Here is a 17,152-nt window from a genome sequence, read left to right on the forward strand (position 1 = left end):
TCTATTCCTGTTTCTCTCTAGATGTCTACTACTATTAGGTATCACAAGAGGGGAAAAGTTGTGTATAAGGGACAAATTCTGCACTTGGGGAGTTTACAATCATATCAGAGAAACAAGGCTTCCACCCAGGAAACATTGAATTCCTTCATTAGGTTGTAAGCTTTTACCCATTAGATTGTAAACTCTGAGGGCCAGTATTATCTTTTACCTCTATTTCTATCACAGTGCCTAGCACATGCTAAATGTTATTAACTTAATGTTTATTAATTGGTTTATTGATTGACTGTTATAAGAATGAAAAGGATATATGCAATCAGGCCTACAGTGGATGCTGTAGACCAAGAGTAAAAGAATCTCAGAAAAGGGAATGATCAAGACTTATTTTTTTGAAAATTACAGGGTTCCCTCCTTCTCTCTCAAAGTCCTAATAGTTCAGCCAGAAGATATTTGCCTACATATTTAAACCAGTCTCCTAACTTTATTACATAATCTGACTTATATTGCTTTTTAACAAATTGTCCTTTAGATACCGAGGTCCTTAGTTTGACATCTGTGAATTAAAAAAAATATATATATATATGTATATATATTTCAATATAATTTATTTCATTTGTAATTCTATGTATTTTCTTTTATGCATTTAAAACCATGCCCTAGAAGAAGTTCACAAGCTTCAAAAGACTGCCAAAAGGGTCTATCACACACACACACACACACACACACACACACACACACACCCACCCTCTTAATTTAGAATGAACTCTAATAAAATCAGATCTCTGCAAATCTCCTACAATTACTATTTTACCCAGGTAGGGGGTAGGCAAAGCCCTCCAAGGTGATAACACATTTTAAAGTTGGTTGTCACATGGGTTTTTAACACTATATACTTTTGTGTTCAATGTTCTCTAGTCAAATACTGTTGTCTTGTAAAACGAACAGAGGGAGAAATTCATGCTGATTTTAAAAATTCATGTGATTTTTTAAATGTCTGTCAAATGTTAATTACAAGTTGCTTAATATGAAAGACAGAAAATAAAAAGACTTGGAATCCCTTCCCTTCCCCCACCAAAAACAAAAAAAGAAGCAGCAGCAGCAGCTTTTTTAAAGCTGGGAACCAAAAAGAACAGTCTTACAGACAATGGTTAAGAGGTAGGCTAATTCCCAGGGAATTTCTAAAGAGTTTTTCCTCTTGTTACCTTGGTAACGGCTACCTTGGCACCCTTGTTGATAAGCTGCACCACATTATCCGCTTGGCCTTTGTACGCAGCTATGAGAAGGCGTTCTGAAAGCACAGCGACCACATCCTGCTGGCTCATGAATTAGGAGAGAAAGGTTTTCGGGCAAGTGGTGGACAAGTTCCGTCAGTTCCAAACAAAGCCTGCGACCCAGGCTGCCCCCACAGACAGAGGTGTTTCCAACCTCACTGGAAGGTGAGTTTTATGATTATGCCATCTTCAGGACCTGTGGGTTAGAAAACAAGATGGCCCTCAGTGTCATTCGCCCCGTATCCTGGTTCCTACCACTTTCTATCTCTTAGGAGAGGATACTTCCCAACTGCTATTTGGTGAGGACTGAGTAACCAGGAAAGTAATAAATGATTGGGACAGGATGTACAAACTAGTGGGGCTGAAGCAAATGAAAATGATGGAATTTTCAGCATGGGTGTCCTGAAAATGAACAATCTCTTTTCTTTTCTTTCCTCTTTCATAAACATTCTCCAACAGTAGACATCCTTCATTGTATAGCATAAAAAAGCATTGCATGTAAGATTAGAGGACTTTGGATTCAATCCCAGTTCTCCTATTCACTCCCTGTGCAATCCTGAGCGGGTCACACTTAACCTTTCTGAGTCTTGATTTCTTCATCTGTAAAATAAGGGCATTAGTTCAGATGATTCCTGAGACTTTTCCCAGTTCTAAATCTTTGATGCTACAATTCAGGTCCTTATCAACATTCATCTAGACAATTTTCAATAACCTCATCTCATGGTCTTCCTTTACATAGTCTCTTCCCTTTCCAATGGGTCCTTTATAGATCTGTCAAACTGATGTTCCTAAATCCCAGGTCTAGCAATGTCACTTCTCTGCTCAAAAAAACTTCAATGGCTCCTCAGTACTTTTAAGTTAAATTATAAAATCCTCTGTTTGGCATTTAAAGCCCTCTATAATCTGACTCTAATCTGTCTTTTCAGGCTGATTCTATGCTATTCTAGGGAATTCACTCTAATATTACTATTGTTCATTTGTTTCAGTCTTGTCTTAACTCCTCATGACTCCATTTGGATTTTTCTTTTGGGGGAGGGGTAAAGATGAGTGCTTTGCCAATTCCTTCTCCAGCTCATTTGACAGATAAGGAAACTGAGGCAAACAAGATTATGTGACTTATCCAGGTCGCACAGCTACTAAGTGTCTGAGGCCATATTTGAACTCAGCACTGTATCCATTGTGCCACCTAGCTATCATATTATACGAGAGAGAGAGAGAGAGAGAGAGAGAGAGAGAGAGAGAGAGAGAGAGAGAGAGAGAGAGAGAAAATCTAACTAGAGTGCTTTGCTTTCTCTAACACACTGCATTCTAACCTCCAGTTTCCCTTGTCTTTAAAGAGAATGTCTCTTTATGCTAGGAAAGCTCTATCCCCACCTTTGTCTCTGGGAACAACAACTAAATTCAAAGGCTCATTTCAAATGTCACCTCTTTCAAGGCTATTCGTGATTTCCCCAATTGTTGGTGACTGCCCAACCTCACCCATGCATATTGAGAGTATATATCCTGAATTTACTTCTCTGTGAATATCTGGTATTCCCTGTAAAATGTAAGCTGAGAACAGCACTGTCTCACTTTTGGATTTGAATCTCCACTACTTAGCTTGGTTCCCTGCAAATAGTAGGCATGGATGAGCCTATGGCTACAGGATTTATTACCAGACATTTCTATTTTTGACTGCCCAGACACAAATCTGTTACCTGGCTTAGATTCCACTTATTTTTTGCCATGAATATCTTCCAGCTTATTATATAGGGCAGAATTGTCTGTGTGTTATGGGTGTATTATCACAAAGCTCATCATACTCTCTCTTTTGTGTATCATATACTTACCAGACTCTACACCATGTTAACCTAAAAATGTCTGGATTCTTCCTCTGAGGACAACAGTCATTTCTGTCCTTTCATCTTTACTCTCCATGACTGAGTAAAATGCAAATAGAGTAATGCAGAGTAAGCTCCTACAACAATGTTGTAGGAAACCCAGAGCTAGACATTTTTCTTTAATAAATTTTACCACAAGATCATCCTGAAAAGAATTTGAAGACCATCTTACTGCCAAAATGGAATTTCTTTTTAGGCAAATAAAATATGCGTGGTAACGTTACTTTACCAGCTAACAAGGGAAAGAAAAAAAATCTTATTTTAAACCACCTGCTGGGTATTGAGAAAGAAAACCTATTTCTGGGCAGTTACAATCAATATGCTTTAGCTCCCCTTTCCCCAAGCCTACCAAAATAAACAGGATTTTACCACTAAGAATCAAATCAGTTTTGCTTTTGTATTTTAACTCAGCTCTTTCAAGATCAATATTATAACCAGTAAAACAAACTCATAGGCTCATGTTTAGATGCCTCATTTCCCACCTCACCAACCTTACATATCTCAGAATGCTAGATGAAAATTGATGCAAATTTCAGAGTCCCCAATCTAGCACTTGCTATCCTGGGGTTTAAATGCAGCAATTCCTACTGGAAGCAGCCCTGAGCCATAATTATAATAAAGCATCTAAAAATTAATTGTTTCATCAGATCACTTAAGTGGATTAATTTTCTCCTTTAGGAAAGGGGTGGCAGTGTCGGAGAAAAGAATACTCAAAGGACCAATCCATCATTGCTGTGATTGTCGAGCAGTTATGGTTTCTTTGTCTTTCAAAAGAAATTTAAGAAGCATGTAGGTAAAAGACTAGCTCAAAGGAAAAATGATGTGTCTCTAAACACATAACTCTTCAACACTGATGAACTCAACAAGTGTATACTCGGTGCTAAATACTGCATTAAGCATTAGATTGAGATACTAAGAGAGACAAAACAACAAAAAAACCAAATCTAAATAAAAACAAACAAAACCCAGCCTTGGCTTTCAAGCACACATTCCAATGGGGGAGTTTTCATTCCACATTTTAATTTAGAGAGATTTGTCTGTCTTTTGCTCTTTGGTTATTTCCAACAACCATGCATTTCAATCAATCAATATGTAGCCAATTTCAAAGTATAACTGTTTCTTCATTTGTTAAATAATTCAGGTTTTCTTATTCTTCTGTTTTATCTGTAGCCCAAAATACAGTGAAGGTTATCAAACAAAAGGAGAAAGGGAGAAAGAAACCTCAATAAATCCATCTGATTAAAAGAAGATTTTGAGAGTCTGTAAGTAACAGTCATCTATTGCGATTCTGGGTAGTTGGAGAGCAACCTAGCTAGAGATGGTTCTAATATAAAGCAATGAACAACATTTTTTCCTACTCCATTTTTTTCTACAATCCCTAGAATACTTTCTCAATTTCCAAATATATGAAGCCACTACTCTTACTTACATTCCATCAACTTGAAGAACATCCAGACTAAGTACATTTAAGTCTCTATTTAGGCTATATGATTACATCAGGGATTAAGAAAACCTATACTGGGCTCAAATGGTTAGAAATAATGCAAAGATGGATAGCCGCAGTCCCATAAGTGATCTCTATAGCCCTAAAATCTTTATCTTTCATTTGAATACTTGGTAACCATATGTATTTAACACGACCTAGAAAGATAAAGAGCTGGAATTGGGTTAAGGAAGACCTAAATTAAAATGCCATCTGTTTTAGGCACTAACTGTATGACTCTGGGCAAATGACTTAACTTTTACTTGCCTTAGTTTCCACATCTACAAAACAGGGATAATAATAGTACACAGCTTGCAGGGTTGTTATAATGAGATATCCTGGAGTAGATGTGAAAGGTTTTTAATCCTTAAAACATTAAATAAATTCTAACTTATTACTGAGATAAATATACAAAGCTATCATTAGTCTCTTCTTTGAAATAATATCATGAACCAATCTGTACAAATACTGTAACCACAGCTGAAAAGCCAGTCCAGCATGTTTATCTCTTAGGAGGACCAATTTTCACCTGGTTTATGGGGTTTCAAGAGTCCATTCAAACAGTTAAGCAGTCACACCTAGCAACAGAGTGGTACCTAGTCATCATCTGAAATATATGGAATGGTTGAACAAAGAAAAAGAGACACTCAATTCAGTCCAGCAGAAGTTAGACAGCTCTGTCAAACACTAAGATTAAGACATAACTATATTTACAGGTATGATTCCAAATTCCCTATATAGTCTCATTTTTTTCTAATAGAGGCTTTACAAAGAAAAAGATAAATAATCTCTCAACACTGTCCCTTGCTGGAACAAGCCACATCACTATTATTTTTGTAAGTGACAAGAGGAACAATTGCCAGACACGTTAAAAGCAAAAATATAAGTACTATTTATTGTTCTGAGCTTTAAAACCACTTTAAAACTCCCTAATCAAAAGCTCAATCTTATTGAGCCAAAAACTATGCCACCAAGGTAACAGCCTGAGTCACAGTGCAAACAGAATTTCACACCCTTTGCAGAGTTGGTGGCAAACTCAGGACTTGAATTCTGGATATCTAGATCCGTCTTACTGGAAAGAGCGCAGGTTTTCAAGAACCAAGGTTTGAATCCTGGCTTAGCTATTTACCAGCTGTGTGACTTTTGAGTCAGAGGCAACAGTAGCATGGTAGAAGGAGAGCTGGCCTCAAGCAAGAAAAAAAGAGTTTGAGTTCTCCATCAGACATGGACTGATTGTATCATTCCAGACAAGTATCCTAGGCAGCTCTTCAAAACTTTCAAAAATTTGCAAGTCAGATGTTGATCTTGTTTCCTAGCTTGAGTGCTTCAGGAGGTCCTTCCATATAGCTGAAATCACAACTCCATTAAAAAGTCTAACCACTTTAACGCAGTCTCAAGTATCTTTATGTACAAAAAAGGGGAATGATCTCAATCACAGGTGTCAAATTCAGGGCACACAACAAACTCCCAAGAGACTCAGATGAAAATGGAATTGGGAAATGTTTACCAAAATAAATAAAAATATAGTGCAACATAATTTTAACTTGCGGTTTTTCCTCTCTCCTTCCTTCCTTCCTTCCTTTCTTCCCTCCCTCCCTCTTCAAGGCAATTGAGATTAAGTGACTTGCCCGGCGTCACACAGCTAATAAGTGTTAAATATCTAAGGCTGGATTTGAATTAGGATCCTCCAGACTCTAAAGATGGTGCTCTCTCCACTGTACCATCTAGCTGCCCCTAATTTGTGGATTTTTAAGCCAATATGTAGCCTGCAGGGATATGTTTTTGTTTGGCTTTGACACCACTTTCCTAAATGACTAGCTATGACTTCCTTTATGACTACTTCCTTCCATTCCACTCCTCCATGTCTGGAAAATCTTTCTTGGTCTCCTTGCATCCTTCAAAAGTGGGCTGAAATCTTACTTTCTCTAAGAGGCCTTTCCCAATATCTCTCCCTCTCTATTACTGCCAGTGCATTCTCTGTGACATTACTTCCCATTTACACGGTATATATCTTATATGTACATAGTTCTTTTCATGTCATCTCCCACATTAGAATGGCAAGGGCTATGTTTTGTTTTGTTTTGACCATTTTTTAAAATTCCCCCAGAGATTAACAAAATGTGTGATGAATAGAAAGAACTATGCACTGAAGAATACTAATAAATACTTGTTTTTATAAATTTTGTGATCATCAAACTCTTGAACCTTCAGTGGAAAGATTAATAAATACTTATTTTTATGATTTTGTGATCATCCAACCTAACCACTTTTACAGTAAGGGATCTAAGTGCTATACAGGTTTAGATTCAATCATTTCATTCTAAGGATGAACTGTCACTCAACAAATGAGTTTATAAGAATATAATGAAAATGCACTTTTTAATTCTACTACTTTTGACCCACTGATTTCTAAGTCCACAGTTTCATGTGGGACTGAAATAATAGTACCACAAGTTAGTGCTATGAGTATCTCTCTTCAGCATGCTAGAATGTTTTCCTGCTTACCCTGTAAAACAGCAGTTCTCAACTTTTTTTCATAATATTCTTGGCTCCTAACTTGAAGTTTCCCAACTGTGGAGGAATGGGGAGAAAGGGAAAGAAATATTATAGCAATTTGTGAACTCAGGTAGAGGAGAGTCTGATTTTATGTTGAAACATTCCATACTTCACTGATAATGCTAGAGGTAAAGGATGAAAAAAATTGTGTCATTCAAAGCTACAGTTAAACTTTGCCCCAATTCTTTCCCCTTTTGAAATAATTGTGAATAAAGCAGAGAGGAGAATAAATAGCAAAGGAAGAGGAAATATGAAGGGGAAAATGGTAGTATAACAGACTGGACAGAATTTAGCTATTTCTCCCTAACATTGGTGCATTCCCTTCACTGCCTTCTGATATATCATAGCTAATTCTTTCTTTAAATTTTAGGTATTTATTGATATTTATTAGCTGCCTATTATGTGCATAGCATGTCTTGGTGAAAATATAATTATCATCAAAATTAAAAAAAAATCAATCCTTACTTACCAGTAATTTCTTTTGCCAAAGTCACTTTTCAACATGTTGCTCACTTTATAGGGTTTGGGAGTGAAACCTTAAATGTGAACATGCTGCCAGTTCATTAGGCAATAACATGCATACATGTGCAGCACTTCCCAGGGGAAATTAGGTAGAAGACTTGAAAAAATTTGCATCTTTCTTCCACTATAATAAATATTGTCCTCTTTTCCTCCCACTCACCTACTCATTATCATTGTTACTTAATTAGCATTCACTTTTGTGTTGCCCTCCCTAGTTATGTTACTTATGCACAGAGGGTCACCTAGTTCTAACCAACAGCAATGTGATCTGCTTTCTCTTTAAATGAACAGCCATAAGTCTGTGAGACTGTCTTTGTCTCCTGAGAGTTTTGCAGCCTAGTAGTCTCTCTGAGGATTCAATATCTAGAAACAGAGATATGTAATCTCTTGAAAAATGTTTCAGAAAAGACCTGCAAAAAAAATACTTTTCAGACATGCATGCTACAATTACAAATTCACTATCTAGTAAAAAGATGGTTAGGTACACATTACCAGTTAACAAAAACTATGGTTTTTTCCACCTGCTGCTACAAGCTCAGAGTAAAGATGGATTATACTTACTTTCTGGGAGTTCTTGTCCCCCTCTCTACATCTTGTTCGTTCTTCCCTGATTACTGCAGTAAATTCTTTCCTGGAGTAATCATTGCCCTCCGCAGACTGTCATGCTCGGTGGGTCTAGGGCGATTTTTTTGGAGTGCTTGCTGCTTGTTTCCCACCCCACATTTAGTCTCTTTTGCTAGTATATCTAAAACACATTAAGACCTCCATTAGCCTTGAGATGTTTTGTAGTTACTAGTGCGCTCTCCACATCTTCTGAAGTCTGAGATCTCTTGACATTTGTTGAGCTGCACTGGTTCTCCAGCACTCGTCACACAAGACCTGTAACATTCTTTTTCCTTAGCTAAATGAATTCAAAATTCAGCATGATGCACTTGAAGGAAGCCCAGCTGACTAAGAGACCAAGTTTTCATTTCCTCTGCTGCTAATTTATGGTGATGAAGAGGTGTGTGACAGAGTCGAGGGAGAGGGAGAGAGGAAAGAGAGAGAGAGAGAGAGAGAGAGAGAGAGAGAGAGAGAGAGAGAGAGAGACAGAGAGAGACAGAGAGAGAGAGAGAGACAGAGAGAGACAGAGAGAGAGAGAGACAGAGAGAGAGAGACAGAGAGACAGAGAGAGAGAGACAGAGAGACAGAGAGACACACACACACAGAGACAGAGAGAGAGACACACACACACACAGAGACAGAGAGAGACAGAGACAGAGAGAACAAGAGAGTCAAAACTATACTGAATCGCCCTCTTGAAAACACTTTGGAGGAAAAAAACCTACGACTGCTTATCCACGCAACAGATACACAGAAACTCCACCCTCCACAGCTGGGAGTTAACAACAAAGTGACTGCACCAACGCAGGCAGACAGCACTCAGCCATGCAGCACTTCGCAGATATTTGTAATCCAGTTTGCCTCTAGAAAATTTTCTCTAGATGATTTCTATTCAGAGATGGGCTGAAGGGGCTTATAAGAGGACTGGGATAGGAAATAGCATTACTGCTATTCAGTCTTTTAAAATGTTAAATAAAACTAATTTCACTGATACTAGTACTCAAGGTCTGCACTGAGGCTTTAATTTGCTAAGACTAAAGCATCAGAAAACTAATTTTTTTTCAGATAAAAAAAATCATAAGAAGCAACAGGATAGATAGCTCAGTTTAAATAAATTCTCCCCACTTTTTCTTCTAATTCAATTCAAATCAATTTAGTTCAGTCTGACAGATGTTTACTGAATTACCAGCTTCTGTGAAAGGCACCAGAGATACCAAGCAGAAAAACTATATAGTTCCTAACCTCAAGGAGATTTCATTATACTGGGTGAGAAACCACATGCAAAAAAGAAAATGTGTTACATAGCAGTTAATTTCTAGGTGGAGGGTACTCTTTTGGAGATTAGGGGAGGATGGGAACAGAAGAGACTACACACAGGTGAAGGAGACAATTGAACTGAACTTTTTACTTTTAATTAAAAATATTTTATTTAAAGTTTTGAGTTCCAATTTTTCCTTCCATCTCCTCTCCCTAAGATGGTAAACAATCAGATATAGGTTATATAATGCAGTTATGTAAAACATTTTCATATTAGTCATTAACAATGAAAAAAGAGTAGAAAATAGTATGCTTTAGTCTGTATTCAATCAATATCAGTTATTTCATGGGAGGTGGATGGTATGCTTCATCATTAGTCCTTTGGAATTACCTTGGATCATTGTATTGCTGAGGATAATTAAGTCACTCACTGTTCTTCATCGAACAATATTGCTGTTATTGTGTACAATGTTCTCCTATTTCTATTTACTTGATCAGTTCATGTAAGTCTTTCCAGGTTTTTCTGAAACCATCCTGCTTGTCCTTTCTTATAGCATAATAATATTCCATTACAATCACATCCTATAGCTTGTTTAGTCATTCACCAATTGTTGGGCACCACTTTGATTTCCAATTCCTAGCCACCAGAAAAAGAGCTGAAATAAATATTTTTGTAGGTCTTTTCCCTTTCTTTTGGTTGTCTTTGGCACATGGACTTAATACTGGTATTGCTGGATCAAATGGTATGTAGGTGTGAATAGTTTTATACCCCTTTGGACACAGTTCCAAAATGCTCTCCAAAATGGCTGGATTAGTTCATAACTTCATCAACAGTACATTAGTGTCTGATTTTTTTCATGTCTCCTCCAACATCTAACATTTCCCTTTTCTGTCATATTAGCCATTCTGATAGGTGTGAGGTGGTAACTCAGAGCTGTTTTAAATTGCAATTCTTTGATCAATAGTGATTTAGAGCATTTTTTCATATGAATATAGCTTTCTTTGATTTCTTTGTCTGCAAAATGCCTGTTCATATTCTTTGACCATTTATCAATTGTAGAATGCCTTCTATTTTTGCAAATTTGATTCAGTTCTTTATATAATTGAAAAATGAGAACTTTATCAAAAATCCCTGTTGCAAAATTTTTTCCTCCAGTTTTCTCTTTTCTTTATTTTTTTGGTTGCATTAATTTTGTTTGTGCAAAAAACCTTTTAATTTTATAAAATCAAAATTATATTTTGTAATGCTCTATATCTTTTGGGGGGAGGAGGAGGTGGAGAGAGCAAGTCAGTTGGGGCTGAGTTACCCAGGATCACACAGCTAACATGTATCAAGTATCTGAGATCGAATTTGAACTCAAGGTTTCTGACTCCAAGACCAGTGCTTGATCTACTGTACCATCTATTTGTTCCCTTTCTATATCTTCTTGAACTGAGCTTTGAAAAAAGAATCTATGAAGATGAAAAGGAAATACACTCCAGGCACTGGCTGCTGTAGTTGTTTCTGATCTATAGATCTGACCACTAGACTCAGATGCCTCTGGAGGAGAAAGTGAGGCTGGTTTGCACAGTGCTATCACATTTAAATCCAATTGACATTTCATAACACCACCTCCCTAATATCATGGTCCTCTTTAAGAATGATTGAAAACAACAACAACAACAAAAACAAATCAGCATCACCACCACCACCACCACCACCATCCAACACTAGATCAGTAGCTATGATTAGTAGCTATAATATAATCATAAATTAAATTGACAACCCTGATCAGTTAAAAAAAAAAACCTGTTGAAGATCTACTATGTACTCTCCATTTTCCTTAATCTAGCAACTCACTTTAGTTTTACTGAATGTAAAATATGGTTAAGGCACTAAGTTCAGATTATATTCATTCTATCATCTGTTTGCTATTTACCAGAAAGCAAGATGGAATACCCCATTGGATGTTATTAGGGAATCTGAGTTCCACTGGTGGAGTAACTTTTCCAATGGAAACATAACTACAACCTTAAGTGGATTTTGACTTTTTTTTTTCTTACCAGGTCACCTTGCTCTCCCTTTCCCATTTTTTTTTTTTTTTTGGGCTGAGGCAATTGGGGTTAAGTGACTTCCCCAGGGTCACACAGCTAGAAAGTGTTAAGTGTCTGAGGCCAGATTTGAACTTAGATCCTTCTGACTTCAGGGCTGGTGCTCTATCCACTCTTTCACTAATCTTAATTGAATGTTCTTTTCTTTTGAGAACTTGTCCCTTTATCCCAGGAGTGTAGTCATATTTTGCTTTGTCGTACTTTGTCTAGTCATTTTCAGTTGTGTCCAATTCTTAGTGATCCTGTTTGGGGTTTTCTTGGCAAAGAAACTAAAGTGATTTGTCATTTGATTCTCCAGGTCTTTTCACAGATGATGAAAATGAGGGAAATAGGGCAAATGATTTACCCAGAATTCCAAAGCTAGTCAGTATCCGAGGTTAGATTTGAACTTGGATCTTTCTGATTCCAGGTTCAGTTCTCTATCAGTACCATCCAGCCACCTTATAATCATACCACCTATCCTTCATGTAAAACCTCAAAACCAAAGTTAGAAAACCTGGATTCTAGTCCCAGTTCTGTCACTACTTGTATGAATGTGTACAATTCACTTAATCTCTGAGGACTTTAGCTTCTTATCTGCAAAATTAGAAGAGAGGATGGACAAGAGGATCTCTAAGGTACCAGCTATCTTTCATATAGGAATTACATTTCATCTGAAGCCAATTGATAAAAATAAATAGCATTTACATAGTACTTTATTTTAAATTCACAATAGCACTGAAAAGTGGCTACTATTATAATCCTTATTTTACAAATGAGGAAATTAAAGGCCACATAATTTGTAGGCTTCTAAAGTAGGAATTAAATTCTGACCCTCTTGTGAACCCAGGTCTAGTGTTTTTATCCACAGATGCACCTAGCTATTTTTCTTCTCCTTTCTTTGGACAGATAGCTCTGGTTGGCCTTTTACAACCATAGAAATCAGAAAGCTGTCTCTAAATTTGAGATTCTGAAAATTTTGCCAGCATTACAGGACTCTTTGATGACATTTTTATTTAAAAAAAAAAAAGCTGGGTAAAAGCCAGAAAAAAATCACTTCAAAATTCTAATCCCTTTAGTTTCTTGCAAATGGGCAGGAACTAAATTAATTTAAAATCTTTCTTTATTATCAGTAGATAATATAATATTCAAAGTCATTTTCAATGACTCCTACCTTCATTAAACATGTTCTACTGGGAAAGAAATGAAAATATAGAATATGCTTAGAAATATATGTAGATAAATATAATGCGAAGGAAGATGTGGTGGTAGGTAAAAGAGACATTCATACAAAGTACTCTAAGACAATGAGAATGGAGACAACACTTTTAACCATGAAGACATCAAGGAAGGCTTCATATCTGAGCTCAGACTTTAAGAAAGAAAAGGATTCTAAATAGTGAGATAAGGAAGTATCAAATTGTACAGATGAGGGTACAAATGTACAGAGGTAGAAGACAGTATGGTAAAGTTGGGGTTTAGTTAGTGCTAGTCTAGTTTAGCTAGAACGCAAAGTGGATAAACAGGAAAGAAGGTTATAAGGGTAAGTTGAAAACAGATTATGGGCTTTAAAAATCAGCTGTAATAATAGTCTTAGCAATAAAGGACTTAATTAGATGGTGGGAGACTTAATGGTAATGTTCCCCAAAAAGGATATCCTCCAAAGATGTTGCAGAGGTACAATAGATAGAATTTAGGATTATGGATTTAGAGTTTATAAAGTCCATAGGGAAGACTTTATCCAGACCCCTCATTTTACAGTTGAAGAAACTGAGGTAGGTAATATGATAATGTAATTTGCCTAAAGTTAAATATGAAATGGCTAAATCAGGATTCATGTCCAGGTCTTCCAATTCCAAATCCAGCATTGCTTTCACTTTTCTACACTTGCAAGTGAATGGAATTTGTGTGTTTGCTTTAAAATCAAGAGTTTAAAAGGATAGTATGTCCATGTTTTGAGGTGGGTAACATGGAAAGGTTTTTTTTTTTTTTTGTGAGAGAATGGTGAACTCTTTTTAGTTGGAACAGAAACTTACAAGTCAGAGTTACAGAAGGAAAAAGAAGAGAAAGATCAACATGGACTAGTTAATAGATGGCTCTAAGGTTTGAAATCAAGAGTTGTAACTGGATCTTCAAAGCAATTAAGAGGAATCAATACAAGCTTCTGAGTAGTGATCAAAGTGACAGTCTAGGAGATGATTCTTGATTTTCTCAGAGGCTAGAAACAGGGAACCCAGCAAGGACATTGTCATCATAGTACATTCAGTGTTAGATTCATCATTTATAACTTTTTTGGCTTCCTACCTCTTACAGTGCTTGGCTGCCAGGGATTGTTTCACTGGCTGGTTTAAGCCAAAGCTGCATACACCAATGTCAAGTTGATATACAACGCAAAATTTAAAAAAAAATTGGTCCACTCTCTCCCCCAGAATACATCATCTGTTTACAACTCTTTCCTTACCTGTTTAGATTCTACTCACATTTCGAGACTCATTTCAAATTCCTCTCCCTCTATAAAGCCTTTCCACACAAATCTAACCCATGGTAGCTTAATAATTAATCACATACTGCCTTGTATCATTAATGTTGAACTGATATTTATCTGTTGAATAACAATTTCTGTTAGTGAAGAGTGTGTTCTAATAATATTATTTCCTTTTTAGCCAGAAGAAAGCCAAATCTCCTAAATGAGATCCACAATCATTCAAAAATGTCTAGTTTAACAATTCACACAGTAATAGCCAAGTGGATAAAGAATGATTATTGTTCAGACATGCATTTGAATTGCCCATTAGTATGTACATCTTAGATAAATATAACACATGTACAATTGTTGTGAAAAGCTAGATGACATAGTGGGCACAATTTTTCACTTGGAATCATGAAGACTCATCTTTCCAAGTTCAAATTTAGCCTCAATTGTGAGACTTTGGGCAGGTTATTATAACTCTGTCTGCCTCAGTTTCTCATCTGTAAAATGAGCTGGAGAAGGATGGCAAACCACTCCAGTATCCTTGCCAAAAGGACTATGAATAAGGTCACGAAGTCAGACATGACTGAACAGCAATATCAACAGTTGCTGCAGGTGCACCTCTAAAACCAGCATCCCCTTAATTCAGATTGGATGTTGAACTGAAATGAGTCACTCACAAGCCACTGGACATTTAACAAAAAAAGAATATTTAGCAAAAATTTGCAAGAAGGCTACAACACTGCTTGGCTCCTCTGGGAAAAAACCCTCGTCTCCATCTGGATATGTCATCAAGGTACAGTAAACACCCACAAAGTCTGGGAGTTATGGATTCCTCATGACTTGGCCTTTTTAATTGGCCCTTTGCCAATGTTTCAGAGAAAATAGCGCCAATCAGGTTTCAGACCAGAGAGAAATAGCTAAAGAAGTTGGCTCTCAAGGAAGATGCAGGGTGTGTATGTGTGTGTATAGAAGATTTTGTGTCAACATAAGGGAAACTATATCCAGAAATTGCTATTCTATCGCAATACATTTCTTTATGATTATGTTGGAAAAATCAGAACAAAAGGGTAAAATGAGAGAGGAAAAAAATGAACTTTGTATGTGTTGATTTACACTCAATCTCTATAGTTCTTTTTCTGGGTGTAGATGGCATTGTCTATCCAAAGTTTGAGAATAACCAAGTCTTTCATAATTGATCATTGCACAATCTTGCTCTTACTGTGCACAATTAGTTATGGTTCTGCTTGTTTCACTCAGCATCAATTCATATAAATCTTTCTAAGTCTTTGTAAAATCAGCTTGTTCATCATTTTATACAATAATATTCCATTACTTTCATATACCATAACTTATTCAGCCATTCCTTAATTGATGGGCACCTATTCATTTTCCAATTCTTTGCAACCACAAAAAGAACAGCTATAAATTTTTTTGCACATGTAGGTCCTTTTCCCTCCTTTATGATTTCCTTTGAATACAGACCCAATAGTAACACTGCTGGGTTAAAGAGTATGCACAGTTCTATAGCCCTTTGAGCATAGTTCCAAATTGCTCTCCAGAATGGTTGGATCATTTCACAATTCCATCAATAATGCATTAGTGTCCTAGTTTTCCCTCATCCCTCTTCCTCCATTTACTATTAGCTTTTCCTTTCATCTTAGTCAATCTGAAAGGTATGAGGTGGTAGCTCAATGTTGTTTAAATTTGCACTTCTCTATATGACTATAGATGACTGAAATTTCATCATCTGAAAATTGTCTGTTCATATCCTGGGGAATGACCTGTATTCTTATAAATTTGACACAATACTTTGTATATTTTAGAAATGAGATCTTTATCAGAAACACTGGCTGTAAAAGTGTTTTCCCAGCTATGTTTAACCTTGTTTGTGTTGGTATTGTTATGTAAAACCTTTTTAATCTGGTGTAATCAAAGTTATCTTTTTTACATTTCATAATGTCCTCTAGTTCTTCTTTGGTCATAAATTCCTCCCTTCTCCAAAGATCTGATAGGTAAATTATCCCTCGTTCTCCTAATTTGCTTATGGTATCACGTATGGGTCCAAATCATGTATTCATTTTGACCTTATTTTAGTATGGGGTGTGAGACATAGATCTATGCTGAGTTTCTGACATATTATTTTCCAGTATATCTAGCAATTTTTGTGAAATTGTAAGTTGTTGACCCAGAAACTGTAGTTTGGAGATTTATCAAATAACTATAGTTATTGACTATTGTGTCATGTTGTACAGTGCTTTTAATGAGCTCAAACTTCTTCCTGAAACAAAGATACATCTGTTAAATACTAAAACACTGTAACATAGCTACAAAGCAACAAATATCACAATCCTCACAATCCCCCCCACCTTTTTTTTTTTTTTTTTTGCTTAGGCAATTGGGATTAAGTGGCTTGCCCAGGGTCACACAGCTAGAAAGTGTTAAGTGTCTGAGGCTACATTTGAACTCAGGTCCTCCTGACTTCAGGACTGGTGCTCTATCCACTGCACCACTTAGCTGCCCCCACAATCTTTTAAGTACTAAAGTTGTAAGTTACAAAAAAAAAATAGAGAGATTTGTGGTGGGAATGAAAGGTTGCATTATGGAAGAGAAGTATCATAATGTATCACTAGAGAGATGAATGATAAATGGGCTCATCATTTAAAGAGTCCAAAGGATACTGGCTGTCTAGCCTGTGCACTTTATTAGTATATATTCAATGTCAAAAGATTGAAAAGAAGGCTACCCAGAGGTGAGCTCTTGCTGGCAGAATTCCACAGAATGAGAAGGTATTAAAGAGTTGAGAATTTGATCACTGGAAAGAGTACTGCCACAAAAGAGATCAGAGATCACTCATATTATTGTTAAATATCACATAGGAGTCTTAGAGATATGATACCAACTCAATACAGATGCGACTGGTGAAAAGCCCTTAACAGTAATACCAATTTTTCCTTCTCCTTTTATGAAGGTGAATATGTCCTACTTAGATAACATTTATATAAAACTATTCTCTTATCCTAGGACATCGGGGAGCTTTCTG

At 36.5% G+C, this 17,152-nt stretch overlaps 1 protein-coding gene and 1 long non-coding RNA gene across 5 annotated transcripts in view; one reads left to right on the top strand and one right to left on the bottom strand.

The window, feature by feature from the left end:
- The window catches only part of ANKRD6 (ankyrin repeat domain 6), a 99,555-nt gene extending 98,217 nt beyond the window's left edge, over window positions 1–1,338 (bottom strand). For 3 of the 4 annotated variants that reach the window (XM_074310300.1, XM_074310301.1, XM_074310298.1), the window contains exon 1: window positions 1,200–1,338. In XM_074310300.1, coding sequence (XP_074166401.1) covers window positions 1,200–1,319 — 120 coding nt within the window. In that variant the 5' untranslated portion in view covers window positions 1,320–1,338. The remainder of the gene's footprint in view (window positions 1–1,199) is intronic. The other variant, XM_074310299.1, reaches the window with a different exon arrangement.
- LOC141566156 (uncharacterized) lies at window positions 1,295–15,929 on the top strand. The gene is made up of 3 exons (XR_012489243.1): window positions 1,295–1,433; window positions 4,319–4,410; window positions 14,303–15,929. It is a non-coding gene; the product is annotated as an uncharacterized LOC141566156 (long non-coding RNA).
- The last annotated feature ends 1,223 nt before the right edge of the window (window positions 15,930–17,152 follow it).

The sequence above is a fragment of the Sminthopsis crassicaudata genome, chromosome 4 (assembly GCF_048593235.1).
Source record: "Sminthopsis crassicaudata isolate SCR6 chromosome 4, ASM4859323v1, whole genome shotgun sequence".
NCBI lineage: Eukaryota > Metazoa > Chordata > Mammalia > Dasyuromorphia > Dasyuridae > Sminthopsis > Sminthopsis crassicaudata.